Source organism: Lepidochelys kempii, chromosome 18 (genome assembly GCF_965140285.1).
Source record: "Lepidochelys kempii isolate rLepKem1 chromosome 18, rLepKem1.hap1, whole genome shotgun sequence".
Lineage (NCBI taxonomy): Eukaryota > Metazoa > Chordata > Testudines > Cheloniidae > Lepidochelys > Lepidochelys kempii.
In genome coordinates this window covers 6,056,473-6,077,886 of record NC_136397.1, presented here as the reverse complement: position 1 = coordinate 6,077,886, position 21,414 = coordinate 6,056,473, and the positions used below count along the sequence as shown (strand labels likewise).

The 21,414-nt window shown below is 51.3% G+C and overlaps 1 protein-coding gene across 6 annotated transcripts in view; it reads right to left on the bottom strand.

Annotated features, from left to right (window-relative positions):
• EPHB2 (EPH receptor B2) overlaps window positions 1-21,414 on the bottom strand; it is a 288,949-nt gene that overhangs the window by 80,337 nt on the left and 187,198 nt on the right. For all 6 annotated transcript variants that reach the window (XM_073316312.2, XM_073316309.2, XM_073316310.2 and 3 more), the window contains exons 4-5: window positions 18,141-18,296; window positions 15,560-15,895 (exon numbers count right to left, since the gene is read on the bottom strand). In XM_073316312.2, the coding sequence (XP_073172413.1) occupies window positions 15,560-15,895; window positions 18,141-18,296 (492 nt within the window). The remainder of the gene's footprint in view (window positions 1-15,559; window positions 15,896-18,140; window positions 18,297-21,414) is intronic.

Below are 21,414 nucleotides of genomic sequence, written 5' to 3'. Positions count from 1 at the left end.
GCGCTGACTCTGTGGGTGCTCTGGGTTTAGCACCCACCAGCAGCCCATCTGTGGATCAGCTCCTCACCCCTCCCCTCCCAGTGCCTCCCACCCGCCGCGATCAGCTGTTCAGCGGCGTGCAGGAGGCGCTGGGGGGAGTGGGAGAGCGGCGGCAGGAAGAGGTGGAGGGAGGGGTGGGAAGAGGTGGGGCAGGGCCTGGGGTGGAGCGGGAGTCGAGCAACCCCCGGGATCTGAGTAAGTCAGTGCCTAGGGTCCTGTCTGAGTCCCATAGGCGACTAGCCCACTCCTGGAGCATGAGGTCGGACAAGGAGTCTTCCCTACAAACGCCAGCCATGTTCTCTGTCTTTCTGACATACTGGGCCTCCATCCTCTGCTAGGCTCGCAGCAGGGCTGGGCTGCCTCTATTTGTTCACAACTAGCTCCCCTTGAAATGAATGGAGCACCCCCTTTCCCTTAGATTACAGGACTGGCTGCAGAGCAGGGATGGTTCATTGTCACTGCCCCATCATTCTAATACCTCACCCCAAGCCTCTGTAGCTTCCTTCCTGACAGCCTCTAGTCTCTGACAGCCTATAGTCTCTCGCCTGCCAGGGCCCTTCCCGACGCAGACACAAGAACTGGGCTGGGCTGCATTGCTTGAGAGGGATGCCGGGTTATGTTTGTCTCCAGGTTCTGCCTTCAAGTCACCCCTCGTCAGCTCCCTGCCTCACACTCACTGGCCCCACTGGGCTCAAAGCCATAGCCAACTTTTCACGGTCCTCCTAGGGTTCTGTAGCCAAATCAATTGGCTGTTATTGGCAAATGTCCTCCATTGCTTTCCCCCTGCCTCCCCTCCACTGCCCCCGGGGAGCAGGATGCCTCCTGGACCCCGGGATCTCCCTTTGCTCCTCTCCCCTCTAACTGTCAGCACCTTGTGAGTACTAACGTGGGGTATGCACCACCATTCGGACCCGGTAGCAGGTCACACCCTGAGAGCTGGGGCATGGACAGTGCTCCTCAAGCTAACACTGACTGTGTCATTCTCTGGCGATAATCCTCATTGGCATCTGCTGCTTTTCTCCCTTTTGGTGCGGCCTTGTCTCCTCACTGCTCTGAAGCAGCCTGTGTGTGCCACGGGGTCCCACACTGAGGGTACTGCACTCTGACGAGGTGCCAGCAGAGACCATGCAGCTGGTGCTGAGGGGCCATGCTGTGCTGGAGGATGCAGGCAGGATCCAGCTCTGCGGTGGGAACAAGGTGAGGGCCATGGCCCTACGGAACTAAATGGGGAAGCAGAGTCAGGGCAGGGCAGGGACTTCCCTTTGTGAGATATTTAACACCCCTCTCCCCCAGGTGTGTGCAGTGAGGTCTGGGTGTCACATGTGGCCTTTACAGCAGTCTTCCCTCAGTGCCCCATGGAGGGAGCCTGCACCCCCATCCCCACTCTGGGACTCTCCAGAAGGCAGCCTGGGCATTTAGCAACAGGGCCAGTACCCACCGAACACTTGGTAGTGCTCAATTTGCTGGCCAGTTCAGTGCCACTGTCCCCTCCCCCCATGATGGCAAAGCTGGGGCACACGCTTTGGAAATCAATTGCCTCCAAGTGGAAGTGGAGGATGCAATGGAAAGGTGCAGAGCTGATGGCACTGGGGCTAGTATAACAAGTGACTCTTTCCTGTAATGCAGTGCAGCCTCGGGCCAGGGAATTCACTGCTGCAGCCATAAAGGATTGGCATTTTACAGCTTGCCGGATTCCATTTCAAAGGCTGCCGGCCTGTGGCTGGCAAGGTAGCCCCCTCCAGCTCACACTCGCATTGTTTGTGTGCACAGAGCGTCTGGAAAATTTCACAACAGGCCCAGCTCTCAGGCCTCGCAAATGCTGGACGAGCTTAAAAAAACCCAGCAGCTGAGTCCAAAGCTTGGCTCTGGCCCTGCTTAAATGAACGAAAGCCCCACTGGGATTGGATTACAGGCTTTAAAGCAGGTTCTAATGCAGCAAGGCCAGTAATTTGGCTCAGGCAGATGGAAGCTTTTGGCCGTCTTCTGTTTCTTTGTTCAACTGAGTTTACAAACCTCGCTGCTGCCCGCCAGTGGAGCAGGGGGGGGGTTCTGCTGGTGGCGCTGGGCAGAGATGCCGGCTGGGCAGTGCAGCGTGCGTGTCAATGCACTATCCTGGGGCAGGTTTGACATTGTCTCCTCCCCCACAGCCCAAACCTGGATGCGCCCTGCTCCAGTGCCATGCGGCTGGAGCAAAGGCGGCCCTGTTGTTAGCACAGGGCATGGGACAAACCATTGCAACTCCTTCTCCAGCACGGAAGGAAGGTCTGGGGATTTTGCATTTGTTTTGGGCCACTTTGATCTAGCCTCATGTGCCCCATGGAGAGCTCTCTCTGTTTCTGGAGCTGCCATCATGTCTGGAGAGAACCTCACCTACGGCTCAACTGGTCCTAGCCACAGGGGATGCACTCGCAGGGGTAGGCCCAGACGCAGTTCGCCCCTGGCCTGTTTCTACCTGGGGAAGGTTACAGTAGATGCTCTCTATGTTCACCCCACTTTGCAATAGCTTCACAAACTGCTCCTGACTCCTCTTCCAATCCTTGAGTTTCCTTTGTCCTGCATCCAGCTCCTTCCCTGAGCCGTTTGGGTTGGCAGAGCTTAGCACATCACCCCAGGTCATGGCAGAACTGGATACGGCCTGCAGCTTTGAGAGGAGCCAGAGAGCCCGTCCCGCAGCACCGTGCTGCCCTGCCAGGAATGTGGGTGGGAGCTGTTGTTGGCTCATGTAGAGACCATCCAGAGGCATTTCCCAGAGCCATTTTGTGGAAGGAGAAGGGGCTAGCTTCCGAATTCAAGGGCCTAGAGTCAGACAATGGGCTTGTGTAGCTTTGACATACTGGACGAAGGCCTTTGTAACTAGTTTCCCCAGCACCGGTAGCTACTGGATGAAGTTGAGGGCTCAGTTTCTGCCATTCCCACTGACAGTGGGGCAATGGAGGGGAGAAGGGGGCCCTTCATTTTTAAAATCCTTGTGCATCCCTTTTGAGGAGAAGAGTTGGCTATGACTGCGTCACTGACCCCCAGCTAGCCCCTTCCTCAGCCGTGCCAAACTTCCGGCTTGTGGCCTGAGACTTGAGGCTTAGCCACATCTCACACACCCATTAGCCAAGGGCTAGCACCTCGGTCACTCCATCTGTCTTGTGCACAAACACAGCAGGGACAAGCCCATCTCTGGGAGGGGGAGCTGCACTGAGCAGGCACGGGAGACATCCACCCCTCTCCGTCAGGGACAGGTCTTTGTTTTCTGCACACGTTTTGGAACAGGTTTCTCAAGCCCCAGACCAGTGTCGGAAACCTTAAACTCCTGGAGGTATTTATAGGATGGGGAGAGTCGGGATCAGGAGGTGGGGGGATCCCATGTAGCTGGTGCAAGAAGGGTTACAGAATTTGCCAGAAGAGCTCTAGCAATGTATCTCACACCCTGGTTTGCCAACTTCCTCCAACTGCCAGCTACAGTAACAGAAACAAGAGTCCTGAGGTGCTAGCAGCTTGCAAAGCTCCTGCCATCTGGGAGTCCTGGCCCTGGGCAGTCTCCAGTGGGCAATGCTGATCTGTCCGTCTGTGTGTCTACGATTACGTCTACACTATGAGCTAGGACTGGGCTTCCCCGGCCGGTGTGCACATACTCTTGGTAGCTGGATGGGAGCTAGTGGGAGAATACATAGCAGTGTAGATGTGGTAGCTTAGGCAATGGCGGCAGAGCCATGGCTGGGTCGTGTGATGTACATACCTGCCCGAAAAGGACGGTATGTACTCGGCGTGGCTCAGCCACGCCTGCACTGCCCCCACCCATGCAACCGTGGCTACAGTGCTATCTAGACTCACACTAGCTCACATGGAGCCCCGTGTGTGCACGAGCTGGGGAATCACACTCCTAGCTCACAGTGCAGACAAAGCCGAAGTGTTTATGCTGCACTCATCACCACGGTCTCCAGGCACAAAGGGTCTGTCTACACAGCAGTTGGGAGAGTGCTGCCGAACCTGGGTGAACAGACATGCACGGACCTACGAACTCTGCTGGAGCTAGCATGCTACAAATAGCAGTCTGGCCGTGATGGACTAGGGGGAGGTTCAGGCTGGCCGTCCGAGTACCATCTCAGCCGGCCCCAGTGTCTGTGTGGCAGAGGGCACAAAGGGAGCAAAGGGTTTTATAGGGATCTCCTGGGTCTGATGTCTACATAACAGTGTGCCAAAGGGTAGCATGTGAGGTCTCTACCAACATCCAGTAAGGCACTGGTCATTACGTATGGTGATAGTTAAGGAGTTAGGCATCTATGCTGAAAATTATGTTCTGAAGTTAAGATTAAGTCACCAGAGTAAGTCATTAAGACTAAGTTAACATCGGTCACCAGAAGGTTATAAACAGGTTCTGCTCAGGCAGGGGATAGCAGATGTTTATTTCTCCCTGGCTGTTTATTGTGTGTCTTCCAAGGTAAATCTATTTGCCTATGGAGCCACCAGCTAATCTAGACTGCGAAGTCAACAAGAGATCACAAAATCTACAGGAAAGGTTTCAGAGTAACAGCCGTGTTAGTCTGTATTCGCAAAAAGAAAAGGAGGACTTGTGGCACCTTAGAGACTAACCAATTTATTAGAGCATGAGCTTTCGTGAGCTACAGCTCACTTCCTCAGATGCATATCGTGGAAACTGCAGCAGGCTTTATATATACACAGAGAATATGAAACAATACCTATTCCCACCCCACTGTCCTGCTGGTAATAGCTTATCTAAAGTGATGTGCTGGAAATCACTTTAGATAAGCTATTACCAGCAGGACAGTGGGGTGGGAATAGGTATTGTTTCATATTCTCTGTGTATATATAAAGCCTGCTGCAGTTTCCACGATATGCATCTGAGGAAGTGAGCTGTAGCTCACGAAAGCTCATGCTCTAATAAATTGGTTAGTCTCTAAGGTGCCACAAGTCCTCCTTTTCTTTCTACAGGAAAGGACACACAGCAGGAGGGTGTCCTGTTTCTCACTATGATCAAAGAAGTCATCTGGTATACCAGGAGAATGCAAGGAGACACACAGTATCCTTCACCTGGGGGACAAGCTGCCAGCGTGCTTGTCTTATGGACAGAGGGTCACAGAAAGCCTGGCTGTCAAATGCAGGGAGAAAGAATTCGGGTGAGCTAAACTTTATTAGAGAGGGAAGTGACTTGTTAGCTCAGTCTAGGCGTGGGCAGCTCTATGATTTTATTCTACATGTAGCCATGTGTTTATTTGCTACTTCCCAAATCTCCGTTCTTTGCTGATTACACGTATACTTATTTTCGTGATAACCAAAGCTAAGTGCTGGGAGCTGAGCAGAGCTCTTGAGGTGGGAGAATGGCTGCTCTGAGAACAGCGGGTCTGGGAACTCTGACAGTGTCCATGGGACCAGGGCTGGACGCTCCAGGGGCTGCTGGGGGGGCTCCAGGGTTGGAAGGTGCCTGTCGCTCACTGGCAGAAGGACGGCAGAGCCTCTAGAGGCTGAGAGGCATGTGCTGCCCGTGGCTGGTGGAGCCAGGGAGCTGACCCATGATAGGCATAGACCAGGCTGTGCCCTCATGGCCACGCTGCTATTTTTAGCGCTCTAGCGCCAGCAGAGCTAGCATGTGTCTGTTTCCCAGGCAGGGAAGTGCGCTCCCAGAGGCCAGGTACCCTATGAGAAAGCAAGCTGGGATGTGCCCTGGGCTGCGCTTGCGACACACTAGCTGCAGTCTGGGCTGCTGCCTGTCCCAGAGCTCTTCCTGGACGTCTCTTTGCAGCCAAGAGCCCCTAGCCCCAGAGTTACTCCTGCCCTCTTGCTCAGAGCGACACAAGAGGGGCACGTTAAAGGGATGTGTTCTAGAAGAACTAGCTGTTTTCATTCTCCCGATCATTGGGAGCTCCTGTTTTCTCTTACGTATTCTTCACTCCATTCCCCCACAGTACCGAGTCAGGGTCTGATAAACCTCTGGCCCTACAAAGTGCTGTTTGGGACACATCCCAGAAAGGGGCCGTTCCTCCTTGGTGCTCTACAACCCACCCCAAACCGCCCAGACTGTACACCAGGACGGGGTTCTGCAGGTGCTAAAAACAAGAGGAAACCAGGACACGTAAAAGGGTGGCTCCTGCAACATCATGAGAGAGCGGCCTGTTGTCCTGTACATCCCAGTACATCATGGACACAGGTTCTCCGCAGCATATCACAGACACAGCCCCCATGGAACATCATGGAGACAGCGTCCTCGTAGCTCATCACAGACACAGCGTCCCCACGGCACATTGCAGACAGTGTCCTCCTGGGACATCACGGACACAGAGTCCCTGCGGCTCATCATGGATACAGCCTCCCCACAGCATATCACGAACACAGCATTCCAGTGGCACATTACGGACACAGTGTCCCCCTGGCATGTCACAGACACAGCATCCCTGTGGTACATTACAGACACAGCGTCCCTGCAGTACATCAGGGACACAGCATCCCCACAGCAAATCACGGACATTGCCTCCCCACGGCACGGTATGGACACAGCTTCCCCGCAACAAATCACAGACAGCATCCCCCTGGAGCATCACAAATACAGCGTCCCAGTGGCACATCTCTGACATACCGTCCCAGCGGCACATCACAGACACAGCATCCCCCTGGGACATCATGGACACAGCGTCTCCATGACACATGACAGACAGAGTGCCCCCATGGCAAATCACAGACACAGTGTCCCCAGAGCAAATCAGGGACACAGCGTCCCCAAGGCACACCACAGACACAGCGTTCCCGAGGCACATAATAGACATAGCGTCCCTGTTTCACATCACAGACACAGCATCCCCGCTGCACATCACAGATACAGCTTCTGCGCAGCACATCACGCACAGCATCTCCATGGCACATCATGGACACAGTGTCCCCCGTCACACCAAGGACACAGCATTACCCTCGCACATCACAGACACAATCTCCCCATGCCACATCACATACACAGCATCCCAGCAGCACATCACGGACACACCATCTCCACGGCCCATCACAGACACAGCATCCCCGCAGCCTATCACAGACACAGCATCCCCCTGGCGCATTACGGACATGGCATCCCCCAGAAATAAAAGTCCCTGCTGGACATTACGGACACAGCATCCCCGTGGCACATCACAGATACAGCATCCCAGCAGCATATAACAGACACAGTGTTTCCAGAGCAAATCAGGGACACAGCGTCCCCACGGCACACCACAAACACAGCGTTCCCGAGGCACATAATAGATGCAACCTCCCCGAGCCACATCACAGACACAGTGTCCCCGCGGCACATCACTAACACAGCGTCACGGCAGCCCATCAGAGATACAGCGTCCCCGTGGCACATCAGAGATACAGCCTCCCCGCAGTATATCACAGACACAGCATCCCCCTGGCACATCAGAGATACAGTGTCCCCGTGTCACATCACGGACACAGTGTCCTCGCGGCAAATCACAGACACAGCCTCCCCATGGCACATCATGGACACAGCGTCCCATGGCACACCACAGACACAGCATCTGCACGGCACATCACGGAAACAATGTCCCAGCAGCACATCACAGACACAGTATCCCTGAGGCATATAACAGACACAGTGTCCCACAGAAATAACAGTCCCTGCTGGACGTCACAGACACAGTGTCCCCCTGGCACATCACGGACACAGCATCGCCGCAGCACATCACGGACAGAGTGTCCATATGGCACATCACGGACATTACTTCGCCACGGCACAGCACGCTATGGACACAGCCTTCTCGCGGCACAGAATGTTCCCGTGGCACATTACAGACACAGCGTCATCTCCGCGGCAGATACCATACACAGTGTCCCCGTGGCACACGATAGACACAGAATCCCCCTGGCACATCACAGATAGAGAGTTCCCATGGTACATCACGGACACAGTGTCACCGCTGCATGTTACAGACACGGCCTCGCCGCAGCACATCACAGACAGAGTGTTCCCGTGGCACATCATGGACACAGTGTCCCCGCTGCACGTTATGGGCATGGCATCGCCGTGGCACATCATAGACAGAGTGTTCCAGTGGCACATTACGAACACAGAGTCGTCACCGCGACAGATACCGGACACAGTGTCCCTGTGGCACATGATAGACACAGAATCCCCCTGGCACATCACAGACAGTGTGTTCCTGTGGCACATCATGGACACGGCTGTGACAGGTTCAGTCACAGAGATCCTCTTTGGACTGTCACCTGATGTGCTGAAATTACCTTTGAGCCTGTTTTCCCTTCCAGCTTGGGACTTCCAGAACCCAGCCTTGTTGAGCCAGACACACTAGCCTGCTGCAACACACACCCAGGGATTGGTCCACGCCCCCAAAAGCTGCAGACTTAACTGAAAATGGCTCAGCAGGTTACCTGTCTCCAGCATCCAGACACCCAGTTGCCAATGGGATCCAAACCCCAAATAAATCTGTTTTACTCTGTATAAAGCTTATACAGGGTAAATTCATGAATTGTCTGCCCTCTATAACACCAAGAGAGAGATATGCAAGGCTGTTTGCTCCCCCAGGTATTAATCACTTACTCTGGGTTTATTAATAAACAAAAGTGATTTTATTAAGTATAAAAAATGGGATTTAAGCGTTTTCAAGTAATAACAGACAGAACAAAGCAAGTCACAAAATTAAATAAAAGAAAACATGCAAGTCTAAGCCTAATACATTAAGAAACTGATTACAGGTAATATCTCTCCCTCAAAGATGTTCCAATAAGCTTTTTTCACAGACTAGACTCCTTCCTAGTCTGGGCCCAATCCTTTCCCCTGGTATAGTCCTTGTTAGTTGCAGCATACATCTCAGGTGGTAAGCAGGGTTTTTTTCATGACTGGCAGCCCCCTTTGTCCTGCTTCACCCCCTTTTATAGCACTGGCACAAGGTGAGAATCTTTTGTCTGTGCTTGTCCCCACCCCTGCCTCATCAATGGAAAAGTACAAGAATTAAGATGGATTCCAGTGTCATGTGACATGGCCACATGTCACTGTAAGACCCCTAGTCTCCATTCTTCCTGGGTTGGCCCACATGTACACAGTAAGGTTTGCAGGTAACTAAACCATTTACAACCAATTGTCCTAGGCAATGGGAGCCATCAAGATTCTAAACCACAATTAATGGCCCACACTTTGCATAATTACAATAGGACCTAGGAGTTATACTTCATATTTCTAGTTTCAGATACAAGAATGAAACATACATACAAATAGGAGGAAAATATTTAGTCGGTTATAACTTTTGTTATGATACCTTATAAGAGACATTTTGCATAAAGCATATTCCAGTGATATCATATTCACACTCATAAGCATATTTCTATAAAACATATGGAGTGCAACGTCACAACGGCGTCCCCACAGCACATCACGGACACAGCGTCCCCGTGGCACATAAGAGAGACACTGTCGCCGTGGCACATCACTGACACAGCATCCCTACGCTCATCAGAGATATAGCGTCCCCCTGGTACATCACAGACACAGGGTCCCTGCAGCACATCACAGACACGGCGTCCCCCCAAAATCACAGACACAGTGTCCCCATGGTACATCTTGGACACAGCGTCCAAGAGGCACATCACAGACACAGCATCCCCCTGGGACATCAGACACTGCGTCCCCATGGCCCATCATAGGTACAATGTTCCTGTGGCAAACCACAGACGCAGCGTCCTGGTGGCACATTACAGACACAGCGCCCCACAGCACATCACAGATAGAGTGAACCCATGGCACATCACAGACACATTGTCCCCCTGGCACATCATGGACATACCCTCCCCATGGCACAACACAGACACAGCGTCCCCCTGGCATATCATGGATACAGTGTCCTAATGAGACATCACAGACACGGCATCCCATCGGCATATCACAGACACAGTGTCCCGACGGCACATCATGAACACAGCACCCCCAAAAATCACAGACACAGCGTCCCCATGGTATATCACAGACACAACTCCCCCGTGGCACGTCACAGATACAGACACAGTACTCCCCTGGGACATCACGTACACAGCGTCCCCATGGCACATCATGGATATACTGTCACCTTCTTGTCAGCTGTTTGAAATATGCCATCCTGATTATCACTACAAAAGTTTTTTTTCTCCTGCTGATAATAGCCCAACTTAGTCTCGTTACAGTTGGTATGGCAACACCCATTGTTTCATGTTCTCTGTGTACATATATCTTCCTACTGTATTTTCCACTGCACAGATCCGATGAAGTGGGTTTTAGCCTACGAAAGATTATGCCCAAATAAATTTTCTAGTCTCTAAGGTGCCACAAGTACTCCTCGTTTTTTTTTATTACAGAAACAGCATCCCCGCAGCACATCACGGACATAGCCTCCCTGCGGCACATCAAAGATACAGCATCCCCGCAGCACATCACAGACATGGCGTATCCTGGCACAGCAGGGACACAGCTTCCCCATGGCACATAACAGACACATTGCCGTGGCACATCGCGGACACAGTGTCCCCCAGAAATACAGACACCGTGTCCCCACTGCAAGTCACAGACAGAGCGTCCCCAGGGCACGTAACAGACACAGCGTCCACACGGCGCATCACAGACAGAGCATCCCCGCCGCACATCATAGACACAGCATTCCTGCAGCATATCACAGACACAGCATCCCCGCCGCACATCACGGACACAGCAGCCCCACGGCACATCACAGACAGAGTCCCCACAGTACATTATAAACAGAATGAGACGGAGCAGCAGGGCAACCCAGCATGGGAGTTTCAGAAATGCTCGTTGAGTGGTTCTTCCCATTGCAAAGCCCCTAAGAAATCCCAGGGACATTGTGACTGTGATTTTGGTTCATCTTTCAGCAGGAAACTTGCAGACCTTCTTGAATCATTAAATATCTTTGTTTGGTCCATGTTTTTATACCTACTTGACATCTTTCTTAAGAGTAATGTGGCATGAAAATGGTGGTGAAAAGTGTGGGGTTGACAGCCGTGCATGTACACAAGAGTACCACCTGCAATCCACCCAGGGCTGGCCAGTGCAGAAGGGGCACAGGGCCATGGCTCCACCCCAGCCACTGTAGGAGAGTGAGCCCCAAGGTTCTGGGAGCCCTAAGGGGTGTTGGGGGAAGGTGCCCTCTCTTCAGCTTTCACTCCAGCGAAGAAGCAGACAGAATCTGGTCCTGGCCTTTGCAAACCTTTGCTGACAATGCAGCATCCTGTGCAAAACAGGGAACCTTGGTGGTGACAAATTTCCGGGTCCTTATAGACATCTGTGCATGCTCTTTTGGGCCCTGTGTCTTCTTAAGGCAGCTGTTCCCAAACAGTAGTCTTTGGCTCACTGGTGGTCAGCAGGAAGTTTCTGGGTGTCCTTGCAGAGTGGGGCAGGCAGGTCACATGGTGCTGACTCACTTCTTTGCTTCAATCACCAAATTGTATTAAAAGAAGCTAATTTCCTAAAGTAGCTTTTCCATGTAAACTAGTGGTGTCATTACCCCAGGGAGGTCAGGTGAGCATGAAGGGGAGGCCATCATCATCTTCATCACGGCCAATCCCGAAGGGACGTAGCCACCTTGCAGATGGATGAAGGGGAGGTGAGTCTGTTCTCCTGAAAATGGACGTGGCGGTGGGTCTGGGTGAAGGGTAAATGAGAAGGGAGGTGGATCTACACGACTGTGAGCCAGAGGGAAAGTGTTCTCAAGATAATGTCTATCTTAACATATGAGCCACACGATGGAGTTTTGAGTCTCTCTCTCCAGAGACTGCTGGAAAAAAAACTCTTGATGTGTCATTATTTAAACCGGGTAAATGGGATTAACTACAGGCCAGTTACTCTGACATCGATCCTGAGAAAAATCAGGGAACAGCTGATATGGGATGCAGTCAGGAAAGAATTAAGGGATAGTAACATAAGTGATGTCCATCAGCCTGGTTTTATGGAAAATACATCTCACCAAACTAACATATATTTTTTATGAGATTACAAGTTTGGTTGATAACAGTAACTGTGTTGACATAATATAAATAAACTCTGTCTACACCGTAGCTGGAAGTGGGCTTCCCAGTGCGGATAGACAGACATGAGCTAGCACATTAAAAATAGCAGGGTGGCTGCTGGCCATCTGAGTACAAACCTGCCCAGTCCCCTCTCTGTGTATTTGGATGGCTAGTCTGAGCCGCTGTTCATGCTGCTGCAATCACACGGCTATTTCTATGTGCTAGCTTGAGCTCAGCGAGTGTGTGTCTGTGTATCCACACTGGGAAGCACTGCTGTGTAGACATACCCAACCCCCTTTGACTCTGTACCACACAACGTTCTTACTAAACAATATAACACATATCAAATGGATTGAAAATGAGCTGACCAATATATCTCCAAAAGTAACTACATGGGGAATCAGCATTGTGTTTCTACTGGAATGCTCCTACAATCTATTCTTAGCCCAATGCTATTCAATACCTTCATCAACTATCTTCAAGAAAATACAATACCACTGGTGGTCATGTTTGCAGATGACACACAGATTGGTGGCCTGGTAAACAACAGTGGGGACAGGAGAGTTATATAAACCAACCTAAATTGCTTGGGCTCATTCGAACATTGTATGTTTTAACACAGCCACACAGAAGGTCATCCATCCAGGAACAAAGAATGTAGGTCATACTTATAGAATGGGGGACTGTAGCAGAGAAAGGTCTAACATGATCCAATGGCTGGAAGCTAGACAAATTCAGACTGGAAATAAGGTGTACACTTTTAACAGTGAGAGTAATTAGCCACTGGAACAATGTACCAGGGTTGTGGCTATTTTAAAATCAAGACTGGGTGGTTTTCTGAAAGCTCTGCACTAGGAGTTATTTTGGGGAACTTGTGTGTGTTCTACAGGAGGTCAGACGAGATGATCACAATAGTCCCGGCTGGCCTTGGAATGACACCCAAGAGGGCTGAGGGGTTAAGATGGAAACCAAGAGAACATGAGCTCCCAGTGTGATTCTGTGCTCAGAAGAACAGCACAATTCTGGGCTGAAGAACCGAGGAACACTGGGTAGGAGTAGGGCTGTGATGTTGCCAGCACACAGAGCATTGACAAGACAATTACTGGGACAGTATGTCCAATTACTTCAAAAAGGATGTTTCAAAGAAGTCCCAGAAAAGAGCTACAAGAATGATTCAAGGTCTGGAAAACCTGTCTTAAACCCTTCCTCTCTCACGATCTTCTGCAGCCACAGGTGGATCTTCAGCCACAGTTGAATTCTCGGATGTTTCTTCCAATCCCTGCCTGTGCTTTTGCTCAGCCTGGCACCCTCCCCTCTGCCCCAAAGTCAGCCTAGGACCCAGAGCATGGTTGCTTCTCTCCCACCCCTTTCTGACTCAACACCTTCCTGAGAAACAACAGGTGTCTCCCTTCTCCAAACCAGCTCCCCTGCTCCTGGGCTACCCCTTTCGCACCATGGTCACTGTGATGTCATCTCCTCCTGCGATGGCATTCCTCTGGCTCTGGTCTTCAGCCCACACCCTGCTTCCTCTGCAGGGGTGTTTCCTCCATTCCCTCTAGGGCTGTTCTCCCATCTGGGATGCTAAAGAAGCCACCATGCCTGAAGTCAGCCAGCACCATCTGCTTGCCTTCAGAGTCTCCTGGAGAAGGCTGGCTCTCCTTGTGCCATTCAAGCCACAGCAGTTTCATGGCTTTGTCTGCCCCTGCCTGGCTGCTGTGTGAGCACTGTGCCACGCTGCGCAGCACCTGATATTATCACGTCAAGGAGTGTCAGTGAACTATCGACACCAAGGCAACAAGTGGGCTCAGTCTAGGGAAGCAATCCAGCTCCCAGTCCTGCCCTCTGAGCTGCACCAGCGGGGAGCCGAAAATGACTCCAAGGCCAAAGCAACCCATGGCTGGTGGTCCTTTCTCAAGAGCTGCTGAGGCAAGAAGGAGGGAGAGCAGGTAGCTGTCATGTTCACTAGGAAAGCATTGCCCAGCCCCTGCAGGAGGTGGGGAATAGCCCGCCCTCCTCTTAGGCTCCCAGAAAAGCTGAGAACAAGCCCCAGGTGGAGACTGAGCCTGGAGCTCTCCTTGCAAAGGCAGACATGCCAACCCCTAAGCCATTCAACAGGCGTTCTTGTATCCAACCATTGCTGCCCTTGAGCCACCCTCTTCCCTCCCCCATCTCTCCTTTCCCTGCCGCAGAGTACCCTCCTTTCCCTGTGTTCCCCCCTTTCCCCTTCTTCCCAGCTCCCTGTTGTATCTTTGTAGATACAGCTTCTGTTACCAACTGCTAATGAGATACACCAAGGCTGCCAGACTAGGCTGAGTGTAAGCAAAAGAATTCAGAGCCTCTAATTACAGAGGAATTAGCGAGCAGGCAGTTACTGTTTAGCGCTAATGAATGGATACATTAAGAGAGGCATCACACAGCCTGAGAAGTGTGAGCCCCGATAATAAGGGAGTGTCAGACAAGGGAGGCACAAGAGGAGGATCCAAGGCTCTGAAAGGAGGCAACTAAAAAAACTGAATTCGCAATGTCAGCCGCCTCAGCTGCTTGTTCTGCAGAGGTGGAAAAGTTCACGATTGGGGCATTAATGTAGCGACTGCAGCGCTTAATTGCAAGGTGTGAAATCAGAGCGTTAAACAGCTTCTAAATGCGGGAGGAGCCCCTGTGAGGGAAATGGTTAGATCTCTCCTAACTAGAACAGAAATAGACACATAGCCCACATGTACACACGCTCAGAGTCCTACACAGAAAGACCCCCTGCACAGCCAAGCCGTGTGCCCGCTGTTTCTCTCCCAGCACACAGACACACCGTTCATACTCAGGCTCACACACACAGCTCAGCCATGCATACCAGCACACAGATCTGGATGCTCACGCACGTGGACGCTGACCTGGTGCCCACCCGTTGAGTTATGAGCTCAAGCCACAGTCCGACAGACCCAAACCAACCCCCTGAGCTCTGAGATCCTGGGGACTCCCGGACTCTGGCCCGAGGGAGAAAAAGGGAACTGCCCTTGGAGTAGCGCTTCTTATTAGCAATTGTCTGTGGCCATGTCCCCCTGCGACATCATCCTGTGAGAGCTGCTGAATGCGGAACTGGCGCGTCCTGTGCAGCCTCCCCCTCCCCACCAGCCCCTCTGCCTTAGCGCTCCAGCTCCGGCCACTGGAACATTGGCAGCACTTGCAGAGAGGCCGGACCAGAGAGAGTGGCAATGCAAGCTCCTGCCAGGTGACGTCTACAGCCCATTATTTGGATTACTGTAGTGCCTCAGAGTCCAGGGACAGACAGGACCCCACTGTGCTAGGCCCTGTACAAACATACACAAAAGAGTCTCTTTGCTAGGACAAGGGATATTTTCCCTGTGGCCGGGGAAATGGGCTGGCACCCACCCAGGTCACTACCACCCCTCAGGTGGGACGGGCTTTTGGTCAGCAACAATGTGACCAGGAAGTGAGAGGCTCCTGACTCCCTTCCTACCCCTGAGCCTCAGCCTGGCTCAACAGCAGAGCAAGCGCAATTCCTTACCGGCCTGGTTGGTGGTGATATTGACGGAGGCAAACTGCGGGGAGAAGGGGCTCTGGTCAGTGACCCCGTTCACGGCCTGGATCTCAAAGGTGTACTGGGTGTGGGCCAGCAGGTCGCTGATGTAGATGCGGGCCTCTGTCAGGCCCAGCTGGCGTGGGGAGAACTGCACGTTGTCCCCACAGCGGGTGCAAGCACCGCGCCCAGAGCCGCAGCTCTTGCAGATGATATTGTACACCAGGTCCTCGCGGCCCCCGGAGTCCCGGGGCGGGGTCCACTCCAGCATCAGCGACGTCTCGTTCACACTGGAGATCACGGCCTGCGGGGCAGACGGGATGGCTGTACGGGAGAGGGAAAGAGAGAGTGAGTGAGAGTCCGTGACCCCCGTCCCCATGGGGCAGGGCGCACACATGCTCATCAGCATGTTTCTGATCAGCCCAGACTGAAGGGAGATGGAAGCTGCTACCTGCCAAAACTTTGTTTCCCCTGTGCTGGCCTGGCTGCTTCAGGAACATCCATGGACTACCAGCTCCACCCCCTCCACAGAGTGATGTGCAATTCCCAGGCCCACAGCTCCAGGGCCAAGGACCCCACCCCAAGGGTGTGGGCAAATGAGCAGGAGGGGAGGCCTCAAATCCCAGAGGCCACTGTTAGCACCCCCACCCACCCTGCAGCTCAGTCACTCTCAGGGGACGTTGATTCAAATCAGCGAGCAGGAAACCTTAATTTAAATCAGTGATTTTAATCTGGTTTTGCATTTGTACTTTTTAGTTATTTTCCTAAAAATGGTTCTTTCCCACTGGCTGACATAACCATGAAAACATGCTGATTTGCAAGCAAATACAGCCTTTACACTAAAGGTGATGCTTCTTTTTGCTAACCAGGATGATACGCTGCCCTAACCACGTTTATTTACAAGACAATCACTTATCATATATTGCTTCAGATTCTTTTGACATTTGTTAATAAGCTAGAAAATGGTGAATGACACATTTCTTATTTACTACATGATAACTGTTTACTCGGAGTTGCGTCAAGCTGCATTTCGTTGGAAGCTGGAATTCAATTAAAAAGATACAAAATTGTTTACATTAGCGAAGTAAAACGACCTTAACTCTGCCAGATACATTCAAAAAGGAAGGTTATCAAAGTGACAATGGTCCCAGGTGGCCAGTTCCTCCTAAGGCTCAGGGTGAAAACAGCTCTGTGAATTTGCTGTTTGCCCTCCGGGGCTGGGCTTGTGGGGTGTTAACCTCTTGAAGGAATCCTCGTTAGGCTAACTGGAGGCAACATCAGCCAGAGAAGGGACTGTGCATTGTGCTCCCAAAAATGTAAATAAAAAGTGGGAAAGAAGGAAATTTTCTCCCAATAATAGAAGGAAAGATGAGAAAGTGTGAAGACAACGAGCAAATCCATCCTAGGAGGCAAAAGCTATGCACCTGCCGGAGTGGGAACAGGGCAGGACTGAAGCAGCTGTGCAGGACCCTAGCATTTCATGGGATAAGCAGGACTGGGAAACTCCAGGAGCAGCTCCTGAAAAAAAACGTTCAGCACAATTCACCCTCACCATGTGCACCACCCTGAGCTGGGAGGTTGCCTGGCCCTCTGCAGCCTCGAGTGGAGATGCTTAGTGCAGTGATTAGAGCAGGGACAGGACAACTGGGCAAGAGCAGGCAGTCACTGGCTCCGATTCCCCCAGTGCAGGAAGAGATGATGACACTGGCCTCCTTCAGGAAGCATGTTCAGCTCCAGGCAGGCAGGAGACGTGCACTGTCCTAATGGGATTTGCTGGACTGAGTTTTTTTGCATTAAGTCATTTAACCTGAGAAACTTTCACCAAAGAGTTTCTAACGTGGTTCCTTCATAGACCCCTCATCAGGAACCCAAAACCTATCCCTAATCACAACCCAACCCAAACACAATGCTAGCTCGAACTACAGCCTAGCCCTCACCCAACGCTAACCCTAACCAGAGCCTAGCCCTAACCCAGTGCTAAACCTAACTACAGCCTAGCCCTCACCCAACACTAACCCTAACTATAGACCTGCCCTAACCCAATGCTAACCCTAACCAGAGCCTAGCCCTAACCCTAAATACAATATATTCCTAAACAAACAGTAACCCTAATTCTAACTCTAACCATAAACTAGCCCGAACCCACCACGAACAATAACACTAGCCCGAACTGTAACCTACCCCTAACTCTAACTACAACCTCAATTTAAGGCTGACACTATTTTTAACCCCAAACTTAGGGCTAACATTGAACCAAACCCTAACTCCAACCAACTCCCGCTGCTTGAGAGCTCCAGGCATTGTAGCCCCTAATGAGATGAAGATATCTGTGCCACTTGCCCATCTGATCCCACTGGAGTCAGCAGCCTTGACTACAGTCTCCAGAGACAGTCCCTGACGGCACCAATACCTTCATATGCAGCCACGGGGGGGATGTGCAGCTCCAGTCTGGGACAATTTGTTAGACACCAACAGGCAATTTGAAATAGTTTCATCCCTGCTTCAGGGTCTGTACCATCCCATGGCCTTTCCCCGCTCCCCTCTCCCGTCTAGCCAGGTGGTTACGTACTGGTGCATGGCATATCCAGGGGGTCGGAGTCTGCCCGGTAATATCCATTTCGGCATACGCAGTTGGTGGCCCCTTCCGAAGTAGTCCTGCTGTTAATTGGGCAATGAACACACCCTTCGTCCCCTTGGCTGGCCTTGAACGTCCCTGATGGGCAGCCTGGAAAAGAAGTGAGAACAACAGGTGGTGAGAGGAAAGCCCAGTGGGGTGGGGAGATAGGCAGGGAGTGGGCTGCCTGGCTTCTACTGGAGCTGCTGGACAACACCATTCAGGGGATTTCAGGGTCCAAAGCCAAAATCTGACAATTTAAAACAAACAAACGAGCAGCAGAAGCAGCAGCTGGTTTGAACGTTTCCAGGAACCAGGCACGGCTGCTCTGTCAGACCGTGAAGACAACGTGCCTGCTAGCCAGAGAGAAGTCCCTACCTATGATTACAGGACAGGCTCCCAGTTACTCGGCAGTACGATTAGAACTTTAAAAAGGAGCTGACTCCATAACTCCATCTCCTTGCTTCTGCCCATTATGCCATTGTTGATGCCTGGATGTTGCAGTTATGTTCCGTGACGCCCCCAGCTGAGACCTGAACCTGCAGATCCCGAGGCAAGAGTTCTCCCACTGGAACTAAAGGAGATGCACTAGGAGTGGTGACGGCCTTGTGTCAGGTCTCCAGCCCCTAGTGGGAGGAGTGTTACAATGGTTCCTGGGAATGCATGGTGGGCTGAAGGTTGAGGACCGGGATGTGAATTATGGCAAATAATAGTTGTGATGGAAATCGAGAAATTACTGCCAAGTGTCTTATCCAACAAAAAGCCCTTGTAGGTCATGGAACCCCACTGGTTGATTCCTGCACCCCTGGCCCCAGGCTCCTAAATGTGGACTGTAGTGGTCTGTCTGTATTGCTCTCCGCATCCACTGCTGATTGTATGTTGTTAACTTGTTGTGTAGCAAGGGGGATGGCAGACGCTGTGTGCAGTGAAATACAATAAATAAAACCATTTCCCATTTCACTTTATCAGAGCGAATTCTTGAAATCAATGATTTCTGCAGAACATCTCCTTCCACTCTGCCAAGGGTTGGAAGGGTGAGAAAAAACAGCCTGAGAAGGAGGTTACAGCCTGGGACTGGTCAGAAATTTTCTGTCACAACATTCTTTCTGCAGAAAATTGTGGAAAAAGGTTTTGTGAAAGGTTTCTGCTTTCCTCAAAAAATTTCTATTTTCATCAGCAAACCAACCAACCCTCCCTCCCTCCCCCCCGCAATGTTTGGGTTTCAACAATTTTCAGCCAAAAATTTTCAGTTTTCATTTTTTTTGACAAAAAGTCAAAGTTTTCCACAGAAAACGAACCCCTTTCCCAGTGATCTCTGTTACCAACCCCCTTCTCTTCACTCGTCTGAGCATCGCCAGTGAGAAGCTGCTTCTCCTTCCATGCTCTTGGATCTTCACACACTCCCAAACCCCCTAGTGCAGCAGCTCCACTGCTGATCCAACTTCCAGCACACATTTGACTGCAAACCCATCACTGAGAGGGCTGAGCTGTGGGGAGGGATGGCCAAGCAGCTCTCAGTGAAATGGAGGAGCAATGCCTGCTCCATAGCTAAGGCTGCTGCAGAGTTTCTGTTTTTAGCCCCATTTTGAAGCTGCAATCAACACGCGGAGTTCGATCAGTCTGAAATTCCAGGGCCAGGGTAGTTTGTGGTGGAAATGTGTGATCATCTGATCAAAGCCTTCCCGAGATACAGGCCCCTTCCCCTACAGACAGTATGCAAAGGGCAGTATCCACAGGAGACCCAGGCCACTGACTGAGCCTGCTGAAATCTAGTCCAACTCTGAAAGCTGAAAACAAAAACATTCCTGGAGGTTGGGTCTGGCTCTGTGGTGAAGGCAAAGGGCCCATTCCAAGTCCTGGCTGGCTCCCGGCTGCACAGAGCCAGCTCTCCCACCCCCAAATGCCCTGGTACTTAGGGGAGGAGCACCAGCGGTGGTAAGGAACCCCCCACCTCCCTTGTAATGATTCGAGCAAGAAGCAGGTGAGCCAAGAAACCGAGAGGCGGCAGAGAACAGACAGGGTGGACAGTGCCCTGTGGGCAGGTCTCACCTTATCTACCACAACACAGGAGCAACACAAGTTGCCTCTGCCCCATCCCAGATCCCTAGAAAGGGGGGAACCAAGGCTCCAAACACAGTTTTGCTGCCTCAGGCTCTCCTGGGTTCTCCTCCCAGGCTAGACCGTGCCTCACGGTGTGACCTTGGACAAGCCTCTGCCCCTCCCTGCCTCAGTTTCCCCATCTGTACCATAAGCCCAGCACTCAGAGAAGCTGAGTGAAGACTGTGGAGAACTTCAAAAAGATCTCACAAAACTAAGTGATTGGGCAACAAAATGGCAAATGAAATTTAATGTGGATAAATGTAAAGTAATGCACACTGGAAAAAAAAACCCAGTTATACATACAATATGATGGGGGCTAATTTAGCTACAGCTAATCAGGAGAAAGATCTTGGAGTCATCGTGGATAGTTCTCTGAAGACGTCCATGCAGTGTGCAGCGGCAGTCAAAAAGGCAAAAAGGATGTGAGGAATCATTAAAAAAGGGATAGAGAATAAGATGGAGAATATCTTATCGTCCTTATATAAATCCATGGTACGCCCACATCTTGCATACTGGGTACAGACGTGGTCCCCTCATCTCAAAAAAAGATATACTGGCATTAGAAAAGGTTCAGAAAAGGGCAACTAAAATGACTAGGGGTTTAGAACAGGTCCCATATGAGGAGAGATTAAAGAGGCCAGGACTTTTCAGCTTGGAAAAGAGGAGACTGAGGGGGGATATGATAGAGGTCTATAAAACATGAGTGGTGTGGAGAAAGTGAATAAGGAAAAGTTATTTACTTGTTCCCATAATATAAGAACTAGGGGCCACCAAATGAAATTAATGGGTAGCAGGTTTAAAACAAATAAAAGGAAGTTCTTCTTCTCTCAGTACACAGTCAACCTGTGGAACTCCTTGCCCGAGGAGGTTGTGAAGGCTAGGACTGTAACAGGGCTTAAAAGAGAACTGGATAAATTCATGGAGGTTAAGTCCATTAATGGCTATGAGCCAGGATGGGTAAGGAATGGTGTCCCTAGCCTCTGTTTGTGAGAGGGTGGAGATGGATGGCAGGAGAGAGATCACTAGATCATTACCTGTTAGGTTCACTCCCTCTGGGGCACCTGGCATAGGCCACTGTCGGCAGACAGGATACTGGGCTGGATGGACTCTTGGTCTGATCCAGTATGGC